The sequence below is a fragment of the Ovis canadensis genome, chromosome 5 (genome assembly GCF_042477335.2).
Source record: "Ovis canadensis isolate MfBH-ARS-UI-01 breed Bighorn chromosome 5, ARS-UI_OviCan_v2, whole genome shotgun sequence".
NCBI classification, from domain to species: Eukaryota; Metazoa; Chordata; class Mammalia; order Artiodactyla; family Bovidae; genus Ovis; species Ovis canadensis.
The window spans coordinates 64,570,597-64,596,231 of NC_091249.1; the positions used below are offsets into that span (position 1 = coordinate 64,570,597).

The 25,635-nt window shown below is 41.5% G+C and overlaps 2 protein-coding genes and 1 pseudogene across 2 annotated transcripts; all 3 read left to right on the forward strand.

Annotated features, from left to right (window-relative positions):
• Positions 1-392: 392 nt before the first annotated feature.
• On the forward strand, positions 393-3,525 carry LOC138441604 (protocadherin alpha-2-like). The gene is made up of 2 exons (XM_069592720.1): positions 393-2,889; positions 3,514-3,525. The coding sequence occupies exons 1-2, from the start codon at positions 499-501 to the stop codon at positions 3,523-3,525; spliced, it is 2,403 nt and encodes an 800-aa protein (XP_069448821.1). The 5' UTR covers positions 393-498.
• A 4,068-nt stretch (positions 3,526-7,593) lies between these two features.
• Positions 7,594-10,239, forward strand: LOC138441605 (protocadherin alpha-3 pseudogene; annotated as a pseudogene).
• A 4,101-nt stretch (positions 10,240-14,340) lies between these two features.
• On the forward strand, positions 14,341-16,853 carry LOC138441606 (protocadherin alpha-4-like). Its single transcript, XM_069592721.1, has one exon. It carries the CDS (start codon positions 14,457-14,459, stop codon positions 16,851-16,853), a length of 2,397 nt encoding a protein of 798 aa, XP_069448822.1. The 5' UTR covers positions 14,341-14,456.
• The last annotated feature ends 8,782 nt before the right edge of the window (positions 16,854-25,635 follow it).

Genomic DNA, 25,635 nt, shown 5'->3' on the forward strand with positions numbered 1-25,635 from the left:
AAGTAGAATGGTAGTGAGAGGGATGCAGTGTGGTGGAAAAGGGGACTTGTTTTCTAATGGGTATAGAGATTCATGTTTGCAAGATGAAAGTTCTCAAGATATTTCACAACAATGTGACTATAACAAACTAAACTTTATACTTAAAAGTGAATGATATGGTAAATTTTGTTATATATTTTTAACACAGTAAAAGGGGGAAATGATATATTTCAGTTTAAGATAGGTATTTTTCCTAAATGAAATCTATCAGGAAACAGCCTGAGCAATTGTTAAAATTTAAATCCACACAATCAACAGTAGAGCCTAGATTTTGGCCACATGATGTCGCTGTCTTACCACAGTATGTTCTCTAAGAAGAAAAATACCCAGAACCCTATTGTAACTCCAGAGAGGAGAGCAATGAGAGAGGCAGCAGGACTTGAGCAGAGATTAGAGGACAACATTTAAAATTTTGCACAACACCATATTCTAATTTGATCAACTCACTGAGAATTGGTGATGGTGTCTTCTAAGAGTAGGGGCGTGGAGGTCCGGCATCTGCTTCCGCTGCTTCTGCTCTTAGCTGTAGGCGAGGCCGGGAGAGGCCAGGTCCGCTACTCAGTCGCTGAGGAGGCCAAACACGGCACCTTCGTGGGCCGCATAGCCCAGGACCTGGGACTGGAGCTGGCGGAGCTGGTGCCGCGCCTGTTCCGGGTGGCATCCAAAGGCCGCAGGGACCTTCTGGAGGTAAATCTGCAGAATGGCATTTTGTTTGTGAATTCTCGGATCGACAGGGAGGAGCTGTGTGGGAGGAAGGCAGAGTGCAGTATCCACGTGGAGGTGATCGTGGATCGGCCGCTGCAGGTGTTCCATGTAGAGGTGGAGGTGAAGGACATTAACGACAACCCGCCAGTATTTCCAGTGGCGGTAAAGACTATCCGGTTTCACGAATCGAGACTGCTTGACTCACGGTTTCCTCTAGAGGGGGCATTTGATGCAGATATCGGAGTAAACGCTCTTCTCACCTACAAGCTCAGCTCCAGTGAGTATTTCTTTCTAGATATACAGACAAATGATGAACTAAGTCAGTCTTTGTCTCTTGTGCTGAGGAAATCTCTGGACAGAGAGGAAACTGCTGAAATTAATTTGTTACTAGTGGCTACTGATGGGGGCAAACCTGAGCTCACGGGCACTGTTCAGTTGCTTATTAAGGTATTAGATGTGAATGACAACGAACCTACTTTTGACCAATCAGTTTACAAAATACAGTTGTTAGAGAACGTGGCAAATGGAACCTTGGTGATTAAATTAAATTCTTCTGACGCAGATGAAGGATCAAATAGTGAGATTGTGTATTCATTTAGTAGTGATGTGTCCCAGAATATAAAGACCAAGTTCAACATAGATCCTAGCTCAGGGGAAATCAGAACTAAGGGACAATTAGATTATGAAGAAGTGAAATTATATGATATTCAAGTTATTGCGTATGACAACGGGACTCCGTCAATGTCTGGGCACTGTAAAATTTCAGTAAAACTTGTGGACATCAATGATAACTCACCAGAAGTCTCAATCACGTCTCTTTCACTTCCCATTCGAGAAGATGCTCCACTGGGCAGTGTCATTGCTCTCATCACGGTGGCCGACCGTGACTCCGCTGCCAATGGACAGGTGACCTGCACCCTGATTCCCCAAGACCTCTTCAAACTGGTGTCCACCTTCAAGAATTACTATTCACTCGTGTTGGACAGCGTCTTGGATCGCGAGAGCGTGGCGAACTATGAGGTGGTGGTGACCGCGAGGGACGGGGGCTCGCCTTCGCTGTCGGCCACGGCCAGCGTGTCCGTGGAGGTGGCCGACGTGAACGACAACGCGCCCGCGTTCGCGCAGCCAGAGTATACCGTGTTCGTGAAAGAGAACAACCCGCCTGGCTGCCACATCTTCACCGTGTCTGCGCGAGACGCGGACGCGCAGGAGAACGCGCTGGTGTCCTACTCGCTGGTGGAGCGGCGGGTGGGCGAGCGCGCGCTGTCGAGCTACGTGTCGGTGCACGCGGAGAGCGGCAAGGTGTACGCGCTGCAGCCGCTGGACCACGAGGAGCTGGAGCTGCTGCAGTTCCAGGTGAGCGCGCGCGACGCGGGCGTGCCGCCCCTGGGCAGCAACGTGACCCTGCAGGTGTTCGTGCTGGATGAGAACGACAACGCGCCTGCGCTGCTGCCGCCCGGGCCAGGCGGAGGACCCAGCGCGGTGAGCCAGGTGGTGTCGAGGTCCGTAGGCGCGGGCCACGTGGTGGCGAAGGTGCGCGCGGTGGACGCCGACTCGGGCTACAACGCGTGGCTGTCGTACGAGCTGCAGCTGGCGGCGGGTGGCGCGAGCAGCCCTTTCCGCGTGGGGCTGTACACCGGCGAGATCAGCACGACGCGCGCCCTGGACGAGGCGGACGCGCCGCGCCAGCGCCTGCTGGTGCTGGTGAAGGACCACGGCGAGCCGGCGCTGACGGCCACGGCCACCGTGCTGCTGTCGCTGGAGGACAGCGGCCAGGCGCCCAAGGCCTCTTCGCGGGCATTGTCTGGCGCCTCTGAAGCGGAGGCCGTTCTGGTGGATGTGAACGTGTATCTGATCATCGCCATCTGTGCGGTGTCCAGCCTGTTTGTGCTCACGCTGCTGCTGTATATGGCGCTGCGGTGTTCGGCGCCGGCCAGCGAGGGCGCGTGCGGGCCGGTGAAGCCCAGGCTGGTGTGCTCCAGCGCGGTGGGGAGCTGGTCTTATTCGCGGGAGAGGCGGCAGAAGGTGTGCTCTGGAGAGGGGCCGCCCAAAACCGATCTCATGGCCTTCAGTCCTAGCCTGCCTCAAGGTCCAGGCTCAGCGGACGAAAGACAACAGCTCTCCGAATCAGAACAATTCGGAAAGGTGAGTCTTAATTTTTCCCCCATCATCTCTAAAATTGTTTTATTTCCTTTGTTCTCCATAATTCTATTATTTTGATTTATAGTTGTTTTTATTTATATCATTATCCTATTGTGCAATATGTGGTATGAATAGAAATCAATTTCTTGCATTGAGAAAAAATTACTTAGATGATCTTTTTACATTTTGAAATTTACATAAATTACAAAATTATTCCAAAATAATTTTCCAAATTATTCCTTTCACCATGAATAATAGGATTGAAGGAATGAAAAAAATACTTCAGCAAAATTTGAAAACTTACTATTACCTCTAAATTGTTTTTCTTGTATTAAAAAATCACAATTGGGGAAATTTAGAGCATGATTATGGAATATATATTTTCAATTTATATCATTCATCCATTCTGTCAGAATATGTTGGAAATTTCCCAAATTATTCCTTTGATCAAGAATTTGTCTTTATCTGTTTATGTAACAATTAATATGCTAATTTTTCTTTCCATGTATTTAAAAGCAGCCTGAATAAATTTATAATGCCAGGACCTCCAAAGTACATATCATAGGTCATCACAACACATGACATCATTTAGAAATAATTGCTAATCTTACATATGTTTTTCAACAGTATTTGGAATAAAGACTTCACATTTGCAAAATTCTTAGTTTTAAGACACAATAGAGAGTTCACTGAGAAAAGAGCTCCCTTTCAACTTTGTTTAATTGAAAAATCATTTTAAAAAGTCACATTGTGGGGTGACCAGGTAGTGGGACTTTTTCTTCATACAAGTGGAGAATACTATAACTCACTCTTTATTTTGTGGGATGTTTAGTCAGGCTTAAAGTGTATCACTGGGGTAATATATGTAGACCTCCCACTGTGCAGAGATTGACCACCTCCCTCTGGCACCACACACAATGCCTGTGATAACATTTTCCAAGACTGGCAGCAATCATATTCCTATGAAGTTGGAGTTTTCCCAAAAGGTAACATAAGGAAGAGTGCTAGTGGTAAGAACCTGCCCATCAATGCAGGAGTTTTAAGAGACTCGGGTTGATCCTTGGGCCTGGAGGAGGGCATGGCAACCCACTCCAGTATTCTTGCCTAGAGAATCCCACAGACAGAAGAGCCTGGCAGGCCACAGTCCATAGGGTCTCACAGAGCCAGACACAACTGAAGCGACTTAGCACCACACATAAGGTAAGGAAAATGTAGTTATTCAATGGAAACTACTATGTTGGGTTAAACACTAAACTTGGTGAGTAAATGTTACATTTGGAAAGGATGTTAAAAACACTTTTTTTCCAACCAAAGGAAGATGTCTTGGGGTGAAATTACTGTCTTCTACTACTCTTTGGTCCATAGTTATTTGCTTTTCCCCCCTCAAACATATGTGGATATTGATGATTCATAAAATAACTTCCACTAAGTGATCTTAGCTTTAGCCATTTTACAGATAGGCTAGAATATACATTTCTATCTGGGATCTGTTATTAAAGGAATGGAGTTTGGTGGGGAAATAATGACCTCCATTTAAGTATAATCTGTTCCTGCATGAAACTTTATTAGCACCTCAGAGTTGATATACCTCAAAATGCAGGGAGTATATATTTGCTGGGAATCAGAAAAGTTCATCTGAGACTTTACAGAGAAAAACAAATGTCTTGAACAGATGAGGAAAAAGCTCTTTCTTAAGATGAGTCATCACTACTCATCACTTTCTTGAGACTTGTGTGCAGAAAATATGAATGGTTAAATGGAATCTCTCCTACCAACAGTCTGGTCACTATATTCTATTCTAGGTAAACTGTAAGCTTTTATATTATATCCAAGTGTGTCCATATCTCCAGGAATCACAACAGATCATTGTATAAGCTCTTACTGATTTTTATTTCATATTTACATTTTCTTGATTCAGTTGCCAAGAGATGTCTAAGTGAGAGTAGATATTACTCACTAATACTTTATTCACATATTAGCTCAGTTTTCTCAACTCATATAGTTTCTTTAGTATTACCTTCATCTCTTAATGGAGAAGGCAATGGCACCCCACTCCAGTACTCTTGCCTGGAAAATTCCATGGACGGAGGAGCCTGGTGGGCTACAGTCCATGGGGTCGCTAAGGGTTGGACACGACTGAGCGGCTTCACTTGCACTTTCCACTTTCATGTTGGAGAAGGAAATGGCAACCCACTCTGGTGTTCTTGCCTGGAGAATCCCAGGGACGGGGGAGCCTGGTGGGCTGCCGTCTATGGGGTCACACAGAGTTGGACATGACTGAAGCGAGTTAGCAGTTAGCAGCATCTCTTAATAATCATTATGGGATCTACTCTCTTATAAATTCCCTATGGCATTCCATTTTGCAGAAAAGTACACTCTTAAGTATCATGAAATGTATAGTATTACAGTAAGCTGTGAAAGGTATCTTACTGATATGAAGTCCATGATATTAAAAATTTTTAATTTTGCCTCTCATTTTAAAACTAGCTACTGCCTTTAAAGATCCACCAAAGCACCTACTGGCATACTGATAATTATAATTATTTCCTAGATCCATTCTTTTCCAAAATAAGTCTTAAATGTTTACTTCTTTTTCATGAACTAGTATAGCAGAATCAACTAGAAATTATGTTTGATACAAACAAATATCATTAATTTACCTCATATTTTAAAGAAAGTTAATTTAAAATATTCACTTATTTATTCACTAAAATTTAATTGATAATTTATTCTATTCTAAATATGAATAATAAAATATGAGTAAACTGCAATGTTGGTTGCATTCAATGAGTACATGGAAAAACCTGTTATGAGAACTATTCTCGTAATACTTAAATGACAGTTTGTTGGTTTTTGGCCACACTCCCAGCAGTGGAAGCAAGGAGTCCTAACCATTGGATCAACAAGGAATTCCCTTAAATCACATGTTCAATTTCATTTAAAAAGAGTCTGATTATAAGCAAAATTTGGGCATACTCTTACCTCTCTAAATTCAACCTCTTCTCATGAATTTTCTCTGTTCAACTTCCAAACGCTTTCATGGCCTAGTTTTACATATGTTGAATAAGTGAGTCAGATTCTAAAACTATTTTTCTCTCTTCAATGATTAAACACCAGTTCTTTCAAGTAACAACTTTTTAACAAATTGGAAGCCAGAAATTCATCCAGAGTGAAGATTAGTAAAAACACAATTATTTCATATTGGGAACATTTTAGGATATACTGCTGCTGCTAAGTCACTTCAGTCGTGTCTGGCTCTGTGCGACCCCATAGATGGCAGCCCACCAGGCTCCCCCGTCCCTGGGATTCTCCAAGCAAGAACACTGGAGTGGGTTGCCATTTCCTTCTCCAATGTATGAAAGTAAAAAGTGAAAGTGAAGTTGCTCAGTCATGTCCGACTCTTGGTGACCCCATGGACTGCAGCCTACCAGGCTTCTCCGTCCATGGAATTTTCCAGGCAAGAGTACTGGAGTGGGGTGCCATTGCCTTCTCCATTAGGATATACGGGTAAATTGAAATGTATAAATGGTATAGAGATTTAAAAAATTAGTATAATTTCCCCTGGTATGATGTGAATATAACAAATATCCAAATCAAACAATTTGCTGTGTTTTTATGCAGCAAAAACCAAATTTACAAAATAACTGTACTGTAAAATACTGACTTTGGCTTCCCTGGTGGCTCAGTAGTAAAGAATCCGACTGCCAGTGCAGGAGATGTGGGTTTGATCAATGTGTCAGAAAGATTATCTAGAGAAGAAAATGGTAATCCACTCCAGTGTTCTTGCCTGAGAAGTCCCATGGACAGAGGAGCCTGGTGGACTACAGTCCATAGGGTTGCAAAAGAGTCAGACATGACTTAATGACTTAACAACAACAATAAGACTGACTTGTGAAATCTTTATATAAACAATAGTTGAGACAGCTAACAAAGATGCAGTTGTTGGATAAAGGACACAAAAATGGTTTGTAGACATTCTATAAAGGAAGAAATATAAGTGAACATATTTTATAAAGTAACAAATTGCCATAATAATATAGAAGTAAATTGTGTATGTGTATATATACATATATACACACATTTTTATCAGTTTGTTGTTTTAATGGTTATAAATATCAAAGGCCTGATTTTTCTGTAAAATGTAGACTTTGTGGTCAAGTGGTTAAAGTCATGAATCTTGAAGTAGATTGAAATCCCACTCAACACCACAAGTCAATATTATTTTTTAAGTTACTAACCTGTACATGTTTCCACTTCAGTGTTTCTAAAAACTGAATCATATTAATTCCTACCTCAGAAGGTTGTTGTGAGAATTTAATGAGATAACCCTGTTAAAACAAATGGAATAGCACTTGTCATATGGGAAATATTTCCAATAGATGTCCACTACTGTTAAAACAATAATCACTATTTTACTATATTTAACTGTATGGAATGGACTGGCCTAATTGAAAGTCATGAATTAGTAGAAAAGTTCTAAGCATATATTTTGAAAAAATACATGAAAACTTTGAGGAGTGGGAAGGAAATTAACAAGGAAAAAAATTGAGGGAAGTTCAATGGAAGGAAAAGATAGATTTATTTAATACCTACACATTTAGCCACATGATGTCGCTGTCCACCGCAAGGTATTTTACCACAGAAGAAATACAGCATTCATTACGTAGTAAGATGCTGCTTTTCCTCACCATCTGTGAAATACGGGCATGGAATGATTATTTATGAAATGAAGAATAAGGAACTAAAAGTATTTTCAAAATTTTGATCGTTGCAAAAGCGACCCAATACTTGGAAAACGCTTGCAATGGTACTTTCCTGGAGAGAAGGTCAGGGAGACTGCCGACTACTGCTTTCGGTAATATTTCTCCTGTTCTGGGAGGCCGGGAGCGGCCAGGTCCACTACTGGGTCTCCGAGGAGGCCAAACACGGCACTTTCGTGGGCCGCATCACGCAGGACCTGGGACTGGAGCTGGAGGAGCTGGTGCCGCGCTTGTTCAGGGTGGCGTCCAAAGACCGCGGGGATCTTCTGGAGGTAAATCTGCAGAATGGCATTTTGTTTGTGAATTCTCGGATCGACAGGGAGGAGCTGTGCGGGCCGAGGGCGGAATGCAGCATCCACCTGGAGGTGATCGTGGACCGGCCGCTGCAGGTGTTCCATGTGGAGGTGGAGGTGAAGGACATTAACGACAACCCACCGGTTTTTCCAATGGCAGTAAAAAATTTGTTTATTTATGAATCCCGGCCGCCTGGTTCTCGGATTCCGCTAGAGGGCGCATCAGATGCAGATATCGGAGCTAATTCTTTATTAACTTACAGGCTTAACTCCAATGAATATTTTACCTTGGATGTAAAAAGAAATGATGAGGAAATTAAATCCCTTGGACTTGTGCTGAAAAAACTTTTAAATCGAGAGGACACTCCTGAGCATCACTTACTTATAACTGCAGTTGACGGTGGGAAACCAGAACTCACTGGCACTACTCAACTGAAGATCACCGTTCTAGATGTAAACGACAATGCTCCGGAGTTTGAGAGCACGATCTACAAAGTCAAATTATTTGAAAATGCACCAAATGGTACCCTAGTAGTGACTGTTAACGCCTCTGATTCGGATGAAGGAATAAATAAGGACATTGTGTATTCTTTCAATACAGACACATCAGCAGATACTTTGTCGAAATTCCATTTAGATCCCGTTAATGGATACATCATTGTAAAGGGTGACATAGATTTTGAGTTAACTAAGTTATATGAAATACAGGTAGAGGCAACAGATAAAGGAACTCCCCCAATGGCAGATCACTGCACGGTTCTAGTGGAAATTTTGGACATGAATGATAATGTACCCGAGTTGGTTATCAAATCACTCTCTTTACCTATATTAGAAGATGCTCCAGTCGGCACAGTCATCGCCCTGATCAGCGTGTCCGACCTCGATTCTGGTGCCAATGGGCAGGTGACCTGCACCTTGACTCATCATGTGCCCTTCAAGCTGCAGTCCACCTTCAAGAATTACTATTCATTAGTGTTGGACAGCGTCTTGGATCGCGAGAGCGTGGCGAACTATGAGGTAGTGGTGACCGCGAGGGACGGGGGCTCACCTTCGCTGTCGGCCACGGCCAGCGTGTCCGTGGAGGTGGCCGACGTGAACGACAACGCGCCCGCGTTCCCGCAGCCCGAGTACACGGTGTTCGTGAAGGAGAACAACCCGCCCGGCTGCCACATCTTCACCGTGTCTGCGCGAGACGCGGACGCGCAGGAGAACGCGCTGGTGTCCTACTCGCTGGTGGAGCGGCGGGTGGGCGAGCGCGCGCTGTCGAGCTACGTGTCGGTGCACGCGGAGAGCGGCAAGGTGTACGCGCTGCAGCCGCTGGACCACGAGGAGCTGGAGCTGCTGCAGTTCCAGGTGAGCGCGCGCGACGCGGGCGTGCCGCCCCTGGGCAGCAACGTGACCCTGCAGGTGTTCGTGCTGGATGAGAACGACAACGCGCCTGCGCTACTGCCGCCCGGGCCAGGCGGAGGACCCAGCGCGGTGAGCCAGGTGGTGGCGCGTTCGGTGGGCGCGGGCCACGTGGTGGCGAAGGTGCGCGCGGTGGACGCCGACTCGGGCTACAACGCGTGGCTGTCGTACGAGCTGCAGCTGGCGGCGGGTGGCGCGAGCAGCCCTTTCCGCGTGGGGCTGTACACTGGCGAGATCAGCACGACGCGCGCCCTAGACGAGGCGGACGCGCCGCGCCAGCGCCTGCTGGTGCTGGTGAAAGACCACGGCGAGCCGGCGCTGACAGCCACGGCCACTGTGCTGCTGTCGCTGGAGGACAGCGGCCAGGCGCCCAAGGCCTCTTCGCGGGCATTGTCTGGCGCGGCTGAAGCGGATCCAGTTCTGGTGGATGTGAACGTGTATCTGATCATCGCCATCTGCGCGGTGTCCAGCCTGTTTGTGCTCACGCTGCTGCTGTACACGGCGCTGCGGTGCTCGGCGCCGCCCAGGGAGGGCGCGTGCGGGCCGGTGAAGCCCAGGCTGGTGTGCTCCAGCGCGGTGGGGAGCTGGTCTTACTCTCAGGAGAGGCGGCAGAAGGTGTGTTCTGGGGAGGGGCCGCCCAAAACCGATCTCATAGCCTTCAGTCCTAGTCTTCCACCTGGTCCCATTAGTGGAGACAGAGAAGAGCAGCTGAATGTAGAGACTGATCTTCCTGCCAAAGTGAGTAATTTTAAAAAACCTTTCAAAGATGTCTTTGTTCTTAATTGACTATTTCTGCTTCTTTGGAAGCATTTTTAACAGTAATTAGTCTTGTTTCTGGCAGTAGACTTTTCCAAGTGTTCGTTTTGTGGTTAAAAGTTTTGCATTTGTTGTGACTAATGAATGATTTTGAACCAAGTCAGCAATAAGTTATGAGTACCGTACTTGCCAGTGTTTAAAAATCGCTGGAGGATTATTATATTGCTAAAAGTCTGGATAGAAAAAATAGATTTTTCCAGGGTATTTTGCATTGTTTACAATATTTGACTTTAACTGTGGTGTACTAATTCCTGTACAATGCTTCAATAGCTAATGATACTTCTCATGTGAAATTTGGCCTAGATGTTTGTCCAAATGTCACTGGCCCGTTTAGTTTATTAAACCTGTTCTCTCTTATAGATCCTTTACTCATTTATCTATTTATTTGGATTCTCACTTCCTCTTTCTACTTGAACATGATGTTTTAATTTTTGTGCTCACATTTTGCAATACTGTGTATTGTTCCTAGTTTTCCAATTGGGCAAAAAAGCTAGAATAGTAAATTTATTGCTTTTATAATTGTATCTTTTTCATCTTCAGTTTCTTGCTACTTTTTATTAGTAAGCATTAAGAAATCAACAGGAAGTGAAATTTTAATATTCCCTTTACTATATAATCATTTAGAAAATATTGCTTTTGGAAGAGTATTATTAGTCTTGTTAAGAAGTATTATTTTCTACCTGCACAGTGTTGGAAAAATACTGTACATCTAATTTTAAAGCTATTTTACTAGCAAAACTTATTGTCATTAATCTCTTTTACATATAATATTAAGGATGCTAATATCCAAAAAGTTCAGTGTCATTATTGGTGACCTTCCTCTGAATACCAACCCATTAATGTGTGTCATATAGTAAGTACAAAGTTCCAAATAACTGGAAGTAAAATTATTTTCCATTCATACCATTCATTGATATTTGTTCAGTTCTCCTAGTAAGTTGGTGGACTCCCATTGATGTTTCTTTGCCACTGGAAACTAAAGCTTAGGCATGTTAGTGACTGAAGAATGGGCAAGTATTTCTAAACCATTAGAGATAAAAATGAAGACACCAATCTTTCTCATGGTAGGGGAATGTGTTCCCATGTATTCCATTCTAATTGTATGGAATACTTTTCTATACAAAGTATGTACTCTACAACTTTCTACTTCCTTGTTCAAGTTTCATTGGTAAAACCTGGTTAATACTCAATGACATTGTAGCAGAGGCTAACATATAAAATAGATAATCCTGCATTTTCCCACTTCCGTTTCCACTTTCTGGCTCGGTCCTTTGTGTCTCCCTCTCCACCAAATATGAGCCACAGCATGTTCAACCTCAGTTCACTATTTATTTTATTAGGTATCATTTTCATCCTGTTGTAAATAATAGGGTCATCCAGAGTTCTTGTCTTCCAGGATATGAGACTTCAGTCTTCAGATTCAGTTCTCCTCTTCAAATTCTTGACTAACATGAGTCTCAGCTAATAAGACACTTTTAAAACTTTCAAATTTTGCCCTTTAGAGATGTGTTGCTACTGTATCAGGTAAATACTGAATAGTTCCCAAATATCCTTTCTATTCTTCTGCATTCCTTATCTATTTATTTAATTATTAGCAAAATAGAGTAAATGGTCAAGGATTATTTTTTACTTTGTTTCAGTGTTTAATACCAATCATTTTTCACAAATCTACAGGTTGAGTCCTATAACTGAAACTACTTTAGTTTTAGTTTTATGTTTTCAGATTTGTGTTTTAATTCAGAAAAAAATGATGGTGGCGAGGAGTCTGGCTTTTCCTAGAATGGGAGCCTAGGGCCAGTTTCACTAGATTTAATTTTATTTTCTTTTTTTGGCTTCACCATGCACATGCTGGGGATCTTAGTTCTCCAACCAGGGATCCAACCCTTGCCCCCTTCAGTGGAAGTGCAGAGTCCTAATGACTAGACTGCCAGGGAAGTCTTAGTTAGTTAGTTAGTTCAGTCACTCAGTCATGTCCAACTCTTTGCGACCCCATGAGTCGCAGCACGCCAGGCCCCCCTGTCCATCACCATCTCCCGGAGTTCACTCAGACTCACATCCATCGGGTCAGTGATGCCATCCAGCCATCTCATCCTCTGTCGTCCCTTTGTCCTCCTGCCCCCAATCCCCCGCCCCCCCCCCCCCAGCATCAGAGTCTTTTCCAATGAGTCAACTCTTCACATGAGGTGGCCAAAGTACTGAAGTTTCAGCTTTAGCATGATTCCTTCCAAAGAAATCCCAGGGCTGATCTCCTTCAGAATGGACTGGTTGGATCTCCTTGCAGTCCAAGGGACTCTCAAGAGTCTTCTCCAACACCACACTTCAAAAGCATCAATTCTTCAGTGCTCAGCCTTCTTCACAGCCCAACTCTCACATCCATACATGACCACAGGAAAAACCATAGCCTTGACTAGACGGACCTTAGTCGGCAAAGTAATGTCTCTGCTTTTGAATATACTATCTAGGTTGGTCATAACTTTTCTTCCAAGGAGTAAGCGTCTTTTAATTTCATGGCTGCAGTCACCATCTACAGTGATTTTGGAGTCCAAAGTCTTAGACTGAGGTTTTTTGTCCTAGACAACTATGGAGTACTCGGCTTATGAACATGAAAGTCAAAGTTTGAAAATAACTACCATTATGTCTTGCTATATTGGGGTGTGTGTGTGGAGAATATATTGTGCTCTATTATTTGGGAATGCCTTATTGACCATCAGAACTATTAATGTCTCAAGGATCATGCTTGCCAAGAACTGGAAAGAAAACTAACCTGAAATCCATGTTTTCAATATGGCATGTGAAATATATCTTACATAGAGCATTGCCTAAGGAAAATATTTCCTTTATCTCTGAAAAGTTATAGATGTTGCTGAGACATCATATTTTCTTAACTAGCTACATGATCACCTTAATTTAGTGCATTTTATTAAGCAATAGAAGAAAACCAAACTATTCTATTCAGTAAATATTCACTAACTACTCAATAAGTATTCTGAATGTTAAAATATTACGGTAAAATATTCCCTTTAAAAGTTTACATTTCAAAAATGTATGATTAGATACATATACCCAAATACCTACAAAAGAGAAATTAATGTATAAATGGCCAATGTGATTGATCTAGATGCTATAGTATAAAAGATAGTAAAGATGCTTGCCCAATTGGCTTAATTGTGAAAGTCTTTATTGGTCAAGGAAGTTTTAAGTTGTTATATAATGGGGGAAGACTGCCTTTAGAAGAGTTTGGAAATGCTGGATATTACTTAGGCAGAGAATGAAATGAGTATATTTGTTTAGCAAAAAATATTATTGGAAGCAGGAAATTGTCCACCTTGGCTAGACTATATGAGCACTGTAGGAGAAATAGAAGTTGAGGCATATTAGGTCCTGAAGAACAAGCAAGTGTTTATAAACCATGAGAACCACAATGAGAATACCAGTGTTGTTCATGGGAGGTGAATGGGTTCCAGGGAATGAAATTATTTGGAATACTTTCCAACACAAATTGTATATTGCAATATCCTACTTTCCTGTTAAAGCTTCATTGCCCTCAGCCCTTACATTATTTAAGGAAGACTCTCAATTAAGTGCTGATGGTCTTTGCTTCCTTGTTTGAATATTTTTTGAAATTCCCTTTCAACTACCTATCTCTGAGATCAGAGTTTTCCTAGAGGTGTATTCTCTGAAGCCTTTAATAACCAGAATGTAAAGTCCAATGATGAATAGTGTCATCATTAATGACTACCTTTCTTCACTCTCAGGAACACAAAAATGTCACAAATTTTCCTAGCCAACACTTTGCCAACTGTTTAAAGGGTTATGTTAACTACAATTGGGTCTCTGTAAATACTTAAAACTTGTATGAAAAAAGTATTTCCACTGAAGTGAAATCTGCTCCTGTGGTGAAATTAAGGATCACACTCAGTCAATCAGTAGTGCAAAATGTGTACTGCAGTAGTATAAAATGTGATTCTATTCTCCAAGGGCATTAAAATCCACGCAAAGGTGGAAAGAAAAATGAAGACTTAGCAGTTCACAGTATGGATTTCCAGAATCTGTTACTTACGGTTTTGAGCCACATGATGTCGCTCTGTGCCACAAAATTGACACCATAAAGCAAAAAAAAAAAAAAGAAAGAAAAAGAAGAAAGAAAGAAATCCCTCCTGTTCTTATGGTAAAGAGGCTACATCCACCACTGAAAAAATGGAGGCTGCAATGGCATTGCACTGAACGGTCAGGAGGTAGTGCTTCGTTTGGAAACAAGACTCTCTTCATGAGAACAAAACACTGAAGACATGAGATGGAGTTTTCCTGGGGAACTGGCCAGGAATACCGGCGTTTGCTGCTCTCACTTCTGTTCCTCGCAGCCTGGAAGGCCGGGACCGGCCAGGTCCGCTACTCTGTCCTGGAAGAGGCCAAACATGGCACCTTTGTGGGCCGAATCGCTCAGGACCTGGGACTGGGGCTGGCGGAACTGGTGCCGCGCCTGCTTCGTGTGTCCTCCAAAGGCCGCGGGGACCTTCTGGAGGTAAATCTGCAGAATGGCATTTTGTTTGTGAATTCTCGGATCGACCGGGAGGAGCTGTGCGGGCAGAGTGCGGAGTGCAGCATCCACCTGGAGGTGATCGTGGACCGGCCGCTGCAGGTGTTCCATGTGGAGGTGGAGGTGAAGGACATTAACGACAATCCTCCTGTGTTCCCAGGAACACAAAAGATTCTGTTTATGGCTGAATCCAGGCCTCTTGACTCTCGATTTCCGCTAGAGGGCGCCGCTGATGCAGACATTGGGGCCAACGCTCTGCTGATTTACAGGCTGAGTACCAATGAATATTTCTCGTTGGAAAAACCGTCTGATGAGGAGCGGGTAAAACGTCTTGGGCTGGTATTAAGGAAAGCTTTAGACAGAGAAGAAGCTCCGGAGATTTCTTTAGTGCTTACCGCCTCCGATGGCGGCAAACCTGAGCTGACTGGCACTGTTCAATTACTTGTCAGAGTGCTGGATGCCAACGACAACGCCCCAACTTTCGACAGAACACTCTATGAAGTGAAATTACTAGAAAACGTTCCTAACGGAACGTTGGTAATTAAACTTAACGCCTCAGATTTAGACGAAGGCTTGAATGGGAATATTATTTATTCATTCTCAGCTGATATTTTACCCATTGTGAAATCCAAATTCTACATGGATCCAATTACTGGAGAAATTATGGTAAAGGGATATATTGATTTTGAAGAAACCAAATCCTATGAAATTCTTGTAGAGGGCATTGATAAGGGGCAGCCGCCACTTTCTGGACATTGTACAGTTATGGTGGAAGTTGAAGACACCAATGATAATGCCCCGGTAATGGAATTCAAATTCTTGTCACTCCCAATTAGGGAAGACGCTCCACTGGGCACCGTCATCGCCTTGATAAGTTTGTCTGACCTCGACTCCAGTGTCAATGGGCAGGTGACTTGTACCCTATCGCCCCACGTCCCTTTCAGGCTGGTGTCCACATTCAAGAACTACTATTCACTCGTTTTGGACAGCACCTTGGATCGCGAGAAAGTGTCCGTCTATAAATTGGTAGTGACCGCTCAAGATGGGGGGTTGCCTTCCTTGTCCACCACAGCCAGCGTGTCCGTGGAGGTGGCCGACGTGAACGACAATGCGCCCGCGTTCCCGCAGCCCGAGTACACGGTGTTCGTGAAGGAGAACAACCCGCCCGGCTGCCACATCTTCACCGTGTCGGCGCGAGACGCGGACGCGCAGGAGAACGCTCTGGTGTCCTACTCACTGGTGGAGCGGAGAGTGGGCGAGCGCGCGCTGTCGAGCTACGTGTCGGTGCACGCGGAGAGCGGCAAGGTGTACGCGCTGCAGCCGCTGGACCACGAGGAGCTGGAGCTGCTGCAGTTCCAGGTGAGCGCGCGCGACGCGGGCGTGCCGCCCCTGGGCAGCAGTGTGACGCTGCAGGTGTTTGTGTTGGACGAGAACGACAATGCGCCTGCGCTACTGTCGCCCGGGCCAGGTGGAGGACCCAGCGCGGTGAGCCAGGTGGTGGCGCGTTCGGTGGGCGCGGGCCACGTGGTGGCGAAGGTGCGCGCGGTGGACGCCGACTCGGGCTACAACGCGTGGCTGTCGTACGAGCTGCAGCTGGCGGCGGGTGGCGCACGCAGCCCGTTCCGCGTGGGGCTGTACACTGGCGAGATCAGCACGACGCGCGCCCTGGACGAGGCGGACGCGCCACGCCAGCGCCTGCTGGTGCTGGTGAAGGACCACGGCGAGCCGGCGCTGACGGCCACGGCCACCGTGCTGCTGTCGCTGGAGGACAGCGGCCAGGCGACCAAGGCCTCTTCGCGGGCGTTGTCTGGCGCCTCTGAAGCGGAGGCCGTTCTGGTGGATGTGAACGTGTATCTGATCATTGCTATCTGCGCGGTGTCCAGCCTTTTGGTGCTCACGCTGCTGCTGTACATGGCGCTGCGGTGTTCGGCGCCGCCCAGGGAGGGCGCGTGCGGGCCGGTGAAGCCCAGGCTGGTGTGCTCCGGCGCGGTGGGGAGCTGGTCTTATTCGCGGGAGAGGCGGCAGAGGGTGTGCTCTGGAGAGGGGCCGCCCAAAACCGACCTCATGGCCTTCAGTCCCAGTGTTCCGGACTCTGGGGACAGGGAGGATCAGCAGCCAGCAACTGTGGATTCTCTTTCAAAGGTTAGTTTATAAATATCCTTATTTACTCTGAAATCTGGATATTCTTTAATTCTATCAATTTCTTAATTAAAAACTTTCTCAAAACTAAATTTCTCTGATCTAAATTTGTTTACTTTTTCTTTCATCCCCTTTTAAACTAAAACCTTTTAGAGTAATAAGACACCAAAGCAATACATGTTGTTTTGTTTTTAATATTCATTATTCAATGCATATTTATATAACTAGGGTTATAAATTTTGTGATTTCTATGTTTATCTTTATTTTCAGTTGTAACCAACTTTTAGAAAGCATTTTCTTGTTATTTGCCTATAAAATCACTGAAAAGTAAACAGAATACTACAGCTTAATCAACTATTTGACGGTGAAAACTGTTACCTTCACTCCAGAAGACACTCAAATGTACCTCCCAAGTATCTTTTCCCTCTTCCCCCATATGTAGCCACAGCTTTAATTTTATAGCTGATTAATTTTTACTTGCTTCTTGAATTTTTCTAAATGGAATTGCACAAAATGTGTTGTATGTGTGCTTGTGTTTCTGTGTTCATATTTGTCATCCACTATTCTGTGGAATCATCCATATTGCCTTAAGTACTTGGAGTTAATTTAATTTATTATCTCTAATAGTTTTTTCTTTCTTTAGTATGTTTTAGGAATAGGGTATGTGTTACTCAGCCCTGGGATTTCTTTGGAGGGAATGATGCTGAAGCTGAAACTCCAGTACTTTGGCCACCTCATGCAAAGAGAGACTCATTGGAAAAGACTCTGATGCTGGGAGGGATTGGGGGCAGGAGGAGAAGGGGATGACAGAGGATGAGATGGCTGGATGGCATCCCTGACTGGATGGACGTGAGTGTGAGTGAACTCTGGGAGTTGGTGATGGACAGGGAGGCCTGGCGTGCTGCAATTCATGGGGTCCCAAAGAGTTGGACACGACTGAGCGACTGAATTGAACTGAACTACTCTGTTGAGAATTTCACATTGTTTCTCTTTGTATCTATTTTACCTAATGGTGCCTTCAGTATATTTGTAAAATTTTCATTGCCTATTTACAAACTTTTCTGTATTATTTAGCTAAGATGGAGATTAGTGAACATAGGCTCTATACTTATCTTCTTTAATTGATCAGTTAAGTTGCTCAATTATGTCTGATTCTTTGTGACCCCATGGACTACAGCAAGCCAGACTTCCCTGTCCTTCACCAGCTCCCAGAGCTTGCTCAAACTCATGTCCGTTGAGTTGGTGATGTCATCCAACCATCTCATCGTCTGTCTTCCCCTTCTCCTCCTGCCCTCAATCTTTCCCAGCATCAGGGTCTTTTCAAATGAGTCAGCTCTTCATATCAGGTGGCTAAAGTATTGGAGTTTCAGCTTTAGCATCAGTCCTTCCAATGAATATTCAGGACTGATTTCCTTTAGGATTGATTGGTTTGATATCCTTGCAGTCCAGGGGACTCTCAAGAGTCTTCTCCAACACCACAGTTCAAAAGCATCAATTCTTCGGTGCTCAGCTTTCTTTATAGTCCAATTCTCACATCCATACATGACTACTGGAAAAACCATAGCTTTGACTAGATGGACCTTTGTTGTCAGGGTAGTGTCTTTGCTTTTTAATATGCTTTCCAGGTTGGTCATAGATTTTCTTCCAAGGAGCAAGCGACTTTTAATTTCATGGCTGCAGTCACCATATGTGGTGATTTTGGAGCACCCCAAAATAAAGTCTCTCACTGTTTCTATTGTTTCCCCATCTATTTGCCATGAAGTGATGGGACCAGATGCCATGATCTTACTTTTCTAAATGTTGAATTTTAAGCCAACTTTTTCACTCTGATCTTTCACTTTCATCAACAGGCTCTTGAGTTCTTCTTTGCTTTCTGCCATAAGGGTGGTGTCATCTGCATGTCTGAGGTTATTGATATTTCTCCCGGCAATCTTGATTCCAGCTTGTACTTCATCCAGCCTGTCATTTCACATCATGATGTACTCTGCATATAAGTTAAATGAGCAGGGTGACAATATACAACGTTGATGTACTCCTTTCCCTATTTGGAATGAGTCTGTTGTTCCCTGTCTATTTCTAACTGTTGTTTCTTGACCTGCATACAGATTTCTCAGGAGGCAGGTCAGGTAATCTGTTATTCTCATCTCTTTAAGAACTTTCCACATTTTGCTGTGACCCACACAATCAAAGGCTTTGATGTAGTCAATAAAGCAGAAATAAATGTTTTTCTGGAACTCTCTTGCTTTTTCTATGATCCAGTGGATGTTGGCAATTTGATCTCTGCCTTTTCTCAATCCAGCTTGAACATCTGGAAGTTCATGGTTCACATACTGTTGAAGCCTGGCTTGAAGAATTTTGAGCACTACTTTGCTAGTGTGGGAGATAAGTGCAATTGTATGGTAGTTTGAACATTCTTTGGCATCGCCTTTCTTTGGGATTGGAATGAAAATTGACCTTTTCCAGTCCTGTGGCCACTGCTGAGTTTTCCAAATTTGCTGGCATATTGAGTGCAGCACTTTCACAGCATCATCTTTTAGTATTTGAAATAGCTCAGCTGGAATTCCATCACCTCCAGTAGCTTTGTTTGTAGTGATGCTTCCTAAGGCCCACTTGACTTCGAATTCCAGGATGCCTGGCTCTAGGTGAGTTAGTCACACCATCATGGTTATCTGGGTCATGAATATCTTTTTTGTATAGTTCTTCTGTGTATTCTTGCCACCTCTTCTTAATCTCTTCTGCTTCTGTTTAGGTCCATACCATTTCTGTCCTTTATTGTGCCCACCTTTGCATGAAATGTTCCCTTGGTATCACTAATTGATAATGTCAATCAATTGGTATCTTTAATTGATGTCAGTTTCCCCAAATGCTTTTACCTGTTCACACTTTTGCTAGTTCTGTATGAATTTCAGTTGCTCTTCATCATCTGGAAAACTTGGCATTGTTACTTTACGTTGTTGCCATTTTGCTAGATGTGCTTATGTTTCCCAATTTGTAATTGAGATTGAGCACATTTTTGTATTATTATTGGCCATTTTAATATCCTATTCTGTGCAATAACTGTTCAAGTCTTTTGCCTATTTTCCTATTCTGTTATATTCTTCTACTGTTTTTTAAGTTAATTTTTGGCTGCACTGGGTTTTCATTGGTGCACCTAGGGTTTCTCTAGGTGTGGTGAGGGGGTCTACTCTCTAGTTGCAGTGCATGGGCTTCTCATTGTACTGACTTCTCTTGGTGGAGAGTAAAGACCCTAGAGCACTAGGGCTTCAGTAGTTGTGGTGCACGGGCTTATTTGCCCTGTGGCATGTAGAATCTTCCCGGACCGGGGATCCAACTCACATCCCCTGCATTGGCAGGCAGACTCTCAACTCTGGAGTACCAAGGAAGTTCCTTCTACTTCTTTTTGAAAAGTTTTATGTTTTGGATATGACCCCTTTCTTGATTTTCTGCATTGTTCCACACTGACTTGTCTTATCATTCTTTTGTCATTTGCTGAATAGGAATTTTCATTTTAGTTAAGTTCAATTTATCATTTTTTTCTTCTTAATTCTATCCTCTGAAGATAATTTTGTGTGTCTTTTGTTTTCTTGTTCACATTACATATGCAATCAATTTTAATTTTTTGTCTTTGCTGAGACCCAAGGATCAAGCTTAACTTTTGCCAAACATGTTCAGCTGAGGCAAGACCATTTAAAAAAAATTAGTTCCACAGTTGTTCCTTAAATAACCATAGTCTTTTTACTTTTGTTTTTATAATCAATTTGACTGATTTTTCCATTAATGCCATTCTGTCTCTTTAATTCAATCTAGATTTGTATATTAATTCCATAGAAACAACTTGGTGAGGTATTGATTTGGATTGCATTGTATCTATTGAGATAATAGATAATTATCCTGATAATTTTGTCAGGATAATTAGCTATATTAACCTGATAATTCTGTATTGAGTTCTGGGCATTGTACATGAAACCAGCTGACATCTTTACAATCATGAGACATTCACTTCATGAGCATGCTCTATTTACCTAAATAACTGACAATGGTTCTTAATATTTTATAATTTCCTGTGTAGAGGTCCTATTCATCTTTCATAAGATTTTTTTCTTAAATAATTGCCATTTGTGATCATAATAAATATCAGCTCTAAGTTTAAATTATTTTCTTTAATAATGGTACTTATGAGGAAATTCCCTGGTGGTCTAGTGGTTAGGACTCTGTGCTCTCCCTCCTGAGGGCCCAGATTCAATACCTGGTTGGGAACTAAAGAAGAAATTATTTTATATTTCTTTTAGTGGTGGTAAAGAATTCTCTAATATTTGGTATATGAGAAATATGCTTATTTTGCCAGCACTTCTGAAAAATAGTTTTGTTAAGTATCAAATTCTGGGTTGTAACTTATTTCCCCCCACTCCATGGCTTTTAAGATGACATTCCATAGTCTTTTGAGAAGATGGCTGTCAAGTTTATTGTTCAGGTAGTAAAACCATTTTTTCCCTGTCCAGCTGGTTTGTAAAATTTTTCTTTGTTTTTTATTTTCAAGGGCTTTATGTTCAGTTTTAGTTTTCTTTGATTTTTATCTTGTTTGCAGTTTTTAAAGCTTCTTGAATATGTGGTTTGATGTCTTTCATCAGTATAGGAAAAATTCCAGCAGTCAGCCTTCGAATATTGCTTCTGCCTCATGTTTTTCTCTCTTTCTCTTCTTTAAGTCAAGGAATAGGCGTGTTATATCTTTTCACCATATCGCTTATATCTTCTATGCTCCCTTCTATTTTTTCAGCATCATTTTTGCTATTACCTGATTGATATTTTTATTTTGACCAATCTTCTACATCAGCAAATTTCTCTTCTTATTAAGTCATCAATTGAATCTAAACATTGATTATTATCTTTTTTAGCTTTAGAATTATAATTTTCTTTTAAAATATAGATTATATTTTTATGGTGAAATAATTTATTATGTATTTATTTTGGTACCTTAATTACAGTTTATTTATGGTCTGTCATATCAGTCTAATAATTGGATCATCTGTTTGTGGGTTTTATTGTTCACTTTTTCTCATGATTCTCTTTCTTAATAAGCTTGATAATTTTGTATTGAGTTCTGGGTATTGTACATGAGAAGTGGTAACTATTCTAGATGTAGTTACATTACTCTAAAGATGGATAAAGAATTTATAAATACCTGATAGATATGTGTTTAGAAATTTATGGAAAAGTTTGAGTTGAGGTAAATATTTTATATCTTTTCCTTTTTTATCGACTACAATGATGTCTGTCACTACAAATTTTCTGAAGATTTTATTTTTATCTCTTCTTCTGAACCCAAGGTCTATTTTGTAGTCTCATACACAGTTAGTAGAATAAGGACTTTGTACTTTATTTTAACCCCTTTTCTGTCCTCCTTTCCTTTTTCCTTTGTTTATAAGACCCAAGCTTACTGAATTTATTTTTTTTTTACTGTTTAGTTTCCCTTCTTCTTTCTCATCCTGGATATTTACTAATGCTTTAAGAATCTTGCATCTCATCAAGTTTCCACTCACTTGGCCTAGAATTTTAAAAGATATGACCTCAGAGATTGTAATTTCTTTCAATTTAATAAAGACTGAATTGTGGCCTGGAGACACACACAAAAATTGAGGCCACATGAATATTAATATGAATGCATAGAATAGAACCAAAAGTGCTTAAATTTAGCTCATTGTCTCTTTCCACTTTTAAATGAGCTCATTTGGGAATAATGAAGGCAATAGGATTGTGAGTAAAAACTATGCTTAATTTAGCTTCCTTATTCCCTCAGAGGTACTTTAAAATTACTCTCAGGTCTCCTCAGAATGTGTATATAACATAAATATTTTAGCACAATATTTTGTTGGGAGGTTGAACCATTACAAAAGTAATGTAAAAATATGTACCATATGCATATTATGTAAGGTAACTGGATAAATTATTTTCTACATATAATTAAACTTTTTGTTCACATTTGATGCAGGAGGATGGACTGTTTACAAACTTTTAAAAGATTGCTTCAGTTTCACCTGTTATATCTCAACAGTGTGGTAGACTTACATAATTTTCTACACATAGGTGAGAAATATAGCTTATTAAAATTTTATTCTGGAGTTTTGTAGGAAATGAAAGTCATCTAGACTCCAATACAAAATTAAATTTTCTAGTGTACTGTCTTCCTGAATGTTCCTCAGTAAATTAAGTAGGGATACCTCAAAATACTATTTGGTTTTAATCTAAATTCATTGTCAGGAAAGGAGTCTTAGTTCTGCCATGGGACATACATAAGTATAACTGAAAATTTTCCAGAAACTATGTAGTAATAATCTATAATATTTAATTGAAAGAATGGACTGGAGAAAGATTTATAGATTTCATGGAATTACAAGTAAAGAGGCTATACTTGTTGAAAAAATAACCTCCAAAACAAGAGTTGAGCAATGAAAGAGAAATGCAAGGGATAATTTTAAAACTCTGCAATCTAAAAGATATGAAGACAGTTCAAAAGCCAAGAGTCTTATTTTCTCCTGTATATATTTATGTGAAAAAATTACAAGCTGAAAGAAACATATGATACTATTGATGGCATTTTCTCCATTGAGTATATTTTTTAAAGTTTTAAATATTTACTGAAAATATTCTGTAAAATACTATGCATGCATTAATATCACACCATCAGTTGGCTTTTAAATACTTAATATTTACTTTTCTCAACAGTAAATTTTTTTATTGTAGTTTTGTAGATCCACATCAATCATGGTTTCATAACAGAAGGTGAATCAACATTAACCAATGATATTTTCAACTCAGATATTATAATTTTTCTTATTATATATTAAAATACTTTAAATTATCATTGTAAGTGACTATTAGATAAATAGCTCTGAAATTTGATTACTGTTTAGCTTTTTTAGTGTTTGGATATTCTGAATGCTAAGAAATCTTTCAAAAACTAAAGGAAATGATAAGTGTACTCTTAAAGATTGTATCAGAAACAAATTCAGTAACATTATCTGATGTCCTTACATTACTGTTTTGAATACTGAGAAGCAAGTTAATTTCAATTGACTTTGTATTTTCTAGTAATCTTATTTCTTTCCAAGCTAGTTTTTATAGTACCACTTTTCCATATTTGCTTTATACATGGACACAAAATACATCTAATTCTATATATGATTTATACCAACATTAAAATTTGTGTTCGGAGTTTATGCTTTACATGTAAAGCATTAAGTAATAGAATCATTGATTTCCTGGCCCCTCTTATATTCACAAGCAAAGATGAGTTTGTAATATTTAAGCATCTGAATGCAGAGTTCCAAAGAATAACAAGGAGAAATAAGAAAGCCTTCCTCAGCAATCAATGCAAAGAAATAGAGGAAAGCAACAGAATGGGAAAGACTAGAGATCTCGTCAAGAAAATTAGATGGAGCCGATTATACAGAGTGAAGTAAGCCAGAAAGAAAAACACCAATACAGTATACTAACACATATATATGGAATTTAGGAAGATGGCAATGACGACCCTGTATGCAAGACAGGGAAAGAGACACAGATGTGTATAACGGACTTTTGGACTCAGAGGGAGAGGGAGAGGGTGAGATGATTTGGGAGAATGACATTCTAACATGTATACTATCATGTGAATTGAATCGCCAGTCTATGTCTGACGCAGGATGCAGCATGCTTGGGGCTGGTGCATGGGGATGACCCAGAAAGATGTTCTGGGGAGGGAGGTGGGAGGGGGGTTCATGTTTGGGAATGCATGTAAGAATTAAAGATTTTAAAATTTAAAAAATAAAAAAAAAAAAAAAAGAAAATTAGAGATACCAAGGGAACATTTCATGCAAAGATGGGCTCGATAAAGGACAGAAATGGTATGGACCTAACAGAAGCAGAAGATATTAAGAAGAGGTGGCAAGAATACAGAAGAACTGTACAAAAAAGATCTTCATGACCCAGATAATCACGATGGTGTGATCACTCACCTAGAGCCAGACATCCTGGAATGTGAAGTCAAGTGAGCCTTAGGAAGCATCACTACAAACAAAGCTAGTGGAGGTGATTGAATTCCAGTTGAGGTATTTCAAATCCTGAAAGATGATGCTGTGAAAGTGCTGCACTCAATATACCAGCAAATTTGGAAATCTCAGCAGTGGCCACAGGACTGGAAAAGTCAGTTTTCATTCCAATCCCCAAAAAAGGCAATACCAAAGAATAATCAAACTACCACACAATTGCACTCATCTCACACGCTAATAAAGTAATGCTAAAAAAAAAATAAATAAAGTAATGCTCAAAATTCTCCAAGCCAGGCTTCAGCAATACATGAATTGTGAACTTCCAGATGTTCAAGCTGGTTTTAGAAAAGGCAGAGGAACCAGAGATCAAATTGCCAACATCTGCTGGATCATAGAAAAAGCAAGAGAGTTCCAGAAAAACATCTATTTCTGCTTTATTGACTATGCCAAAGCCTTTGACTGTGTGGATCACAATAAACTGTGGAAAATTCTGAAAGAGATGGGAATACCAGACCACCTGACCTGCCTCTTGAGAAACCTATATGCAGGTCAGGAAGCAACAGTTAGAACTGGACATGGAATAACAGACTGGTTCCAAATAGGAAAAGGGGTTTGTCAAGGCTGTATATTGTCACCCTGCTTATTTAACGTATATGCAGAGTACGTCATGAGAAACCCTGGGCTGGAAGAAGCACAAGCTGGAATCAAGATTGCTGGGAGAAATGTCAATAACCTCAGATATGCAGATGACACCACCCTGATGGCAGAGAACT

Coding starts and splice junctions, on each gene's coding strand:
- LOC138441604 (XM_069592720.1), top strand. CDS start 499: ATGGTGTCTTCTAAGAGTAGGGGCGTGGAGGTCCGGCATCTGCTTCCG.
- LOC138441606 (XM_069592721.1), top strand. CDS start 14,457: ATGGAGTTTTCCTGGGGAACTGGCCAGGAATACCGGCGTTTGCTGCTC.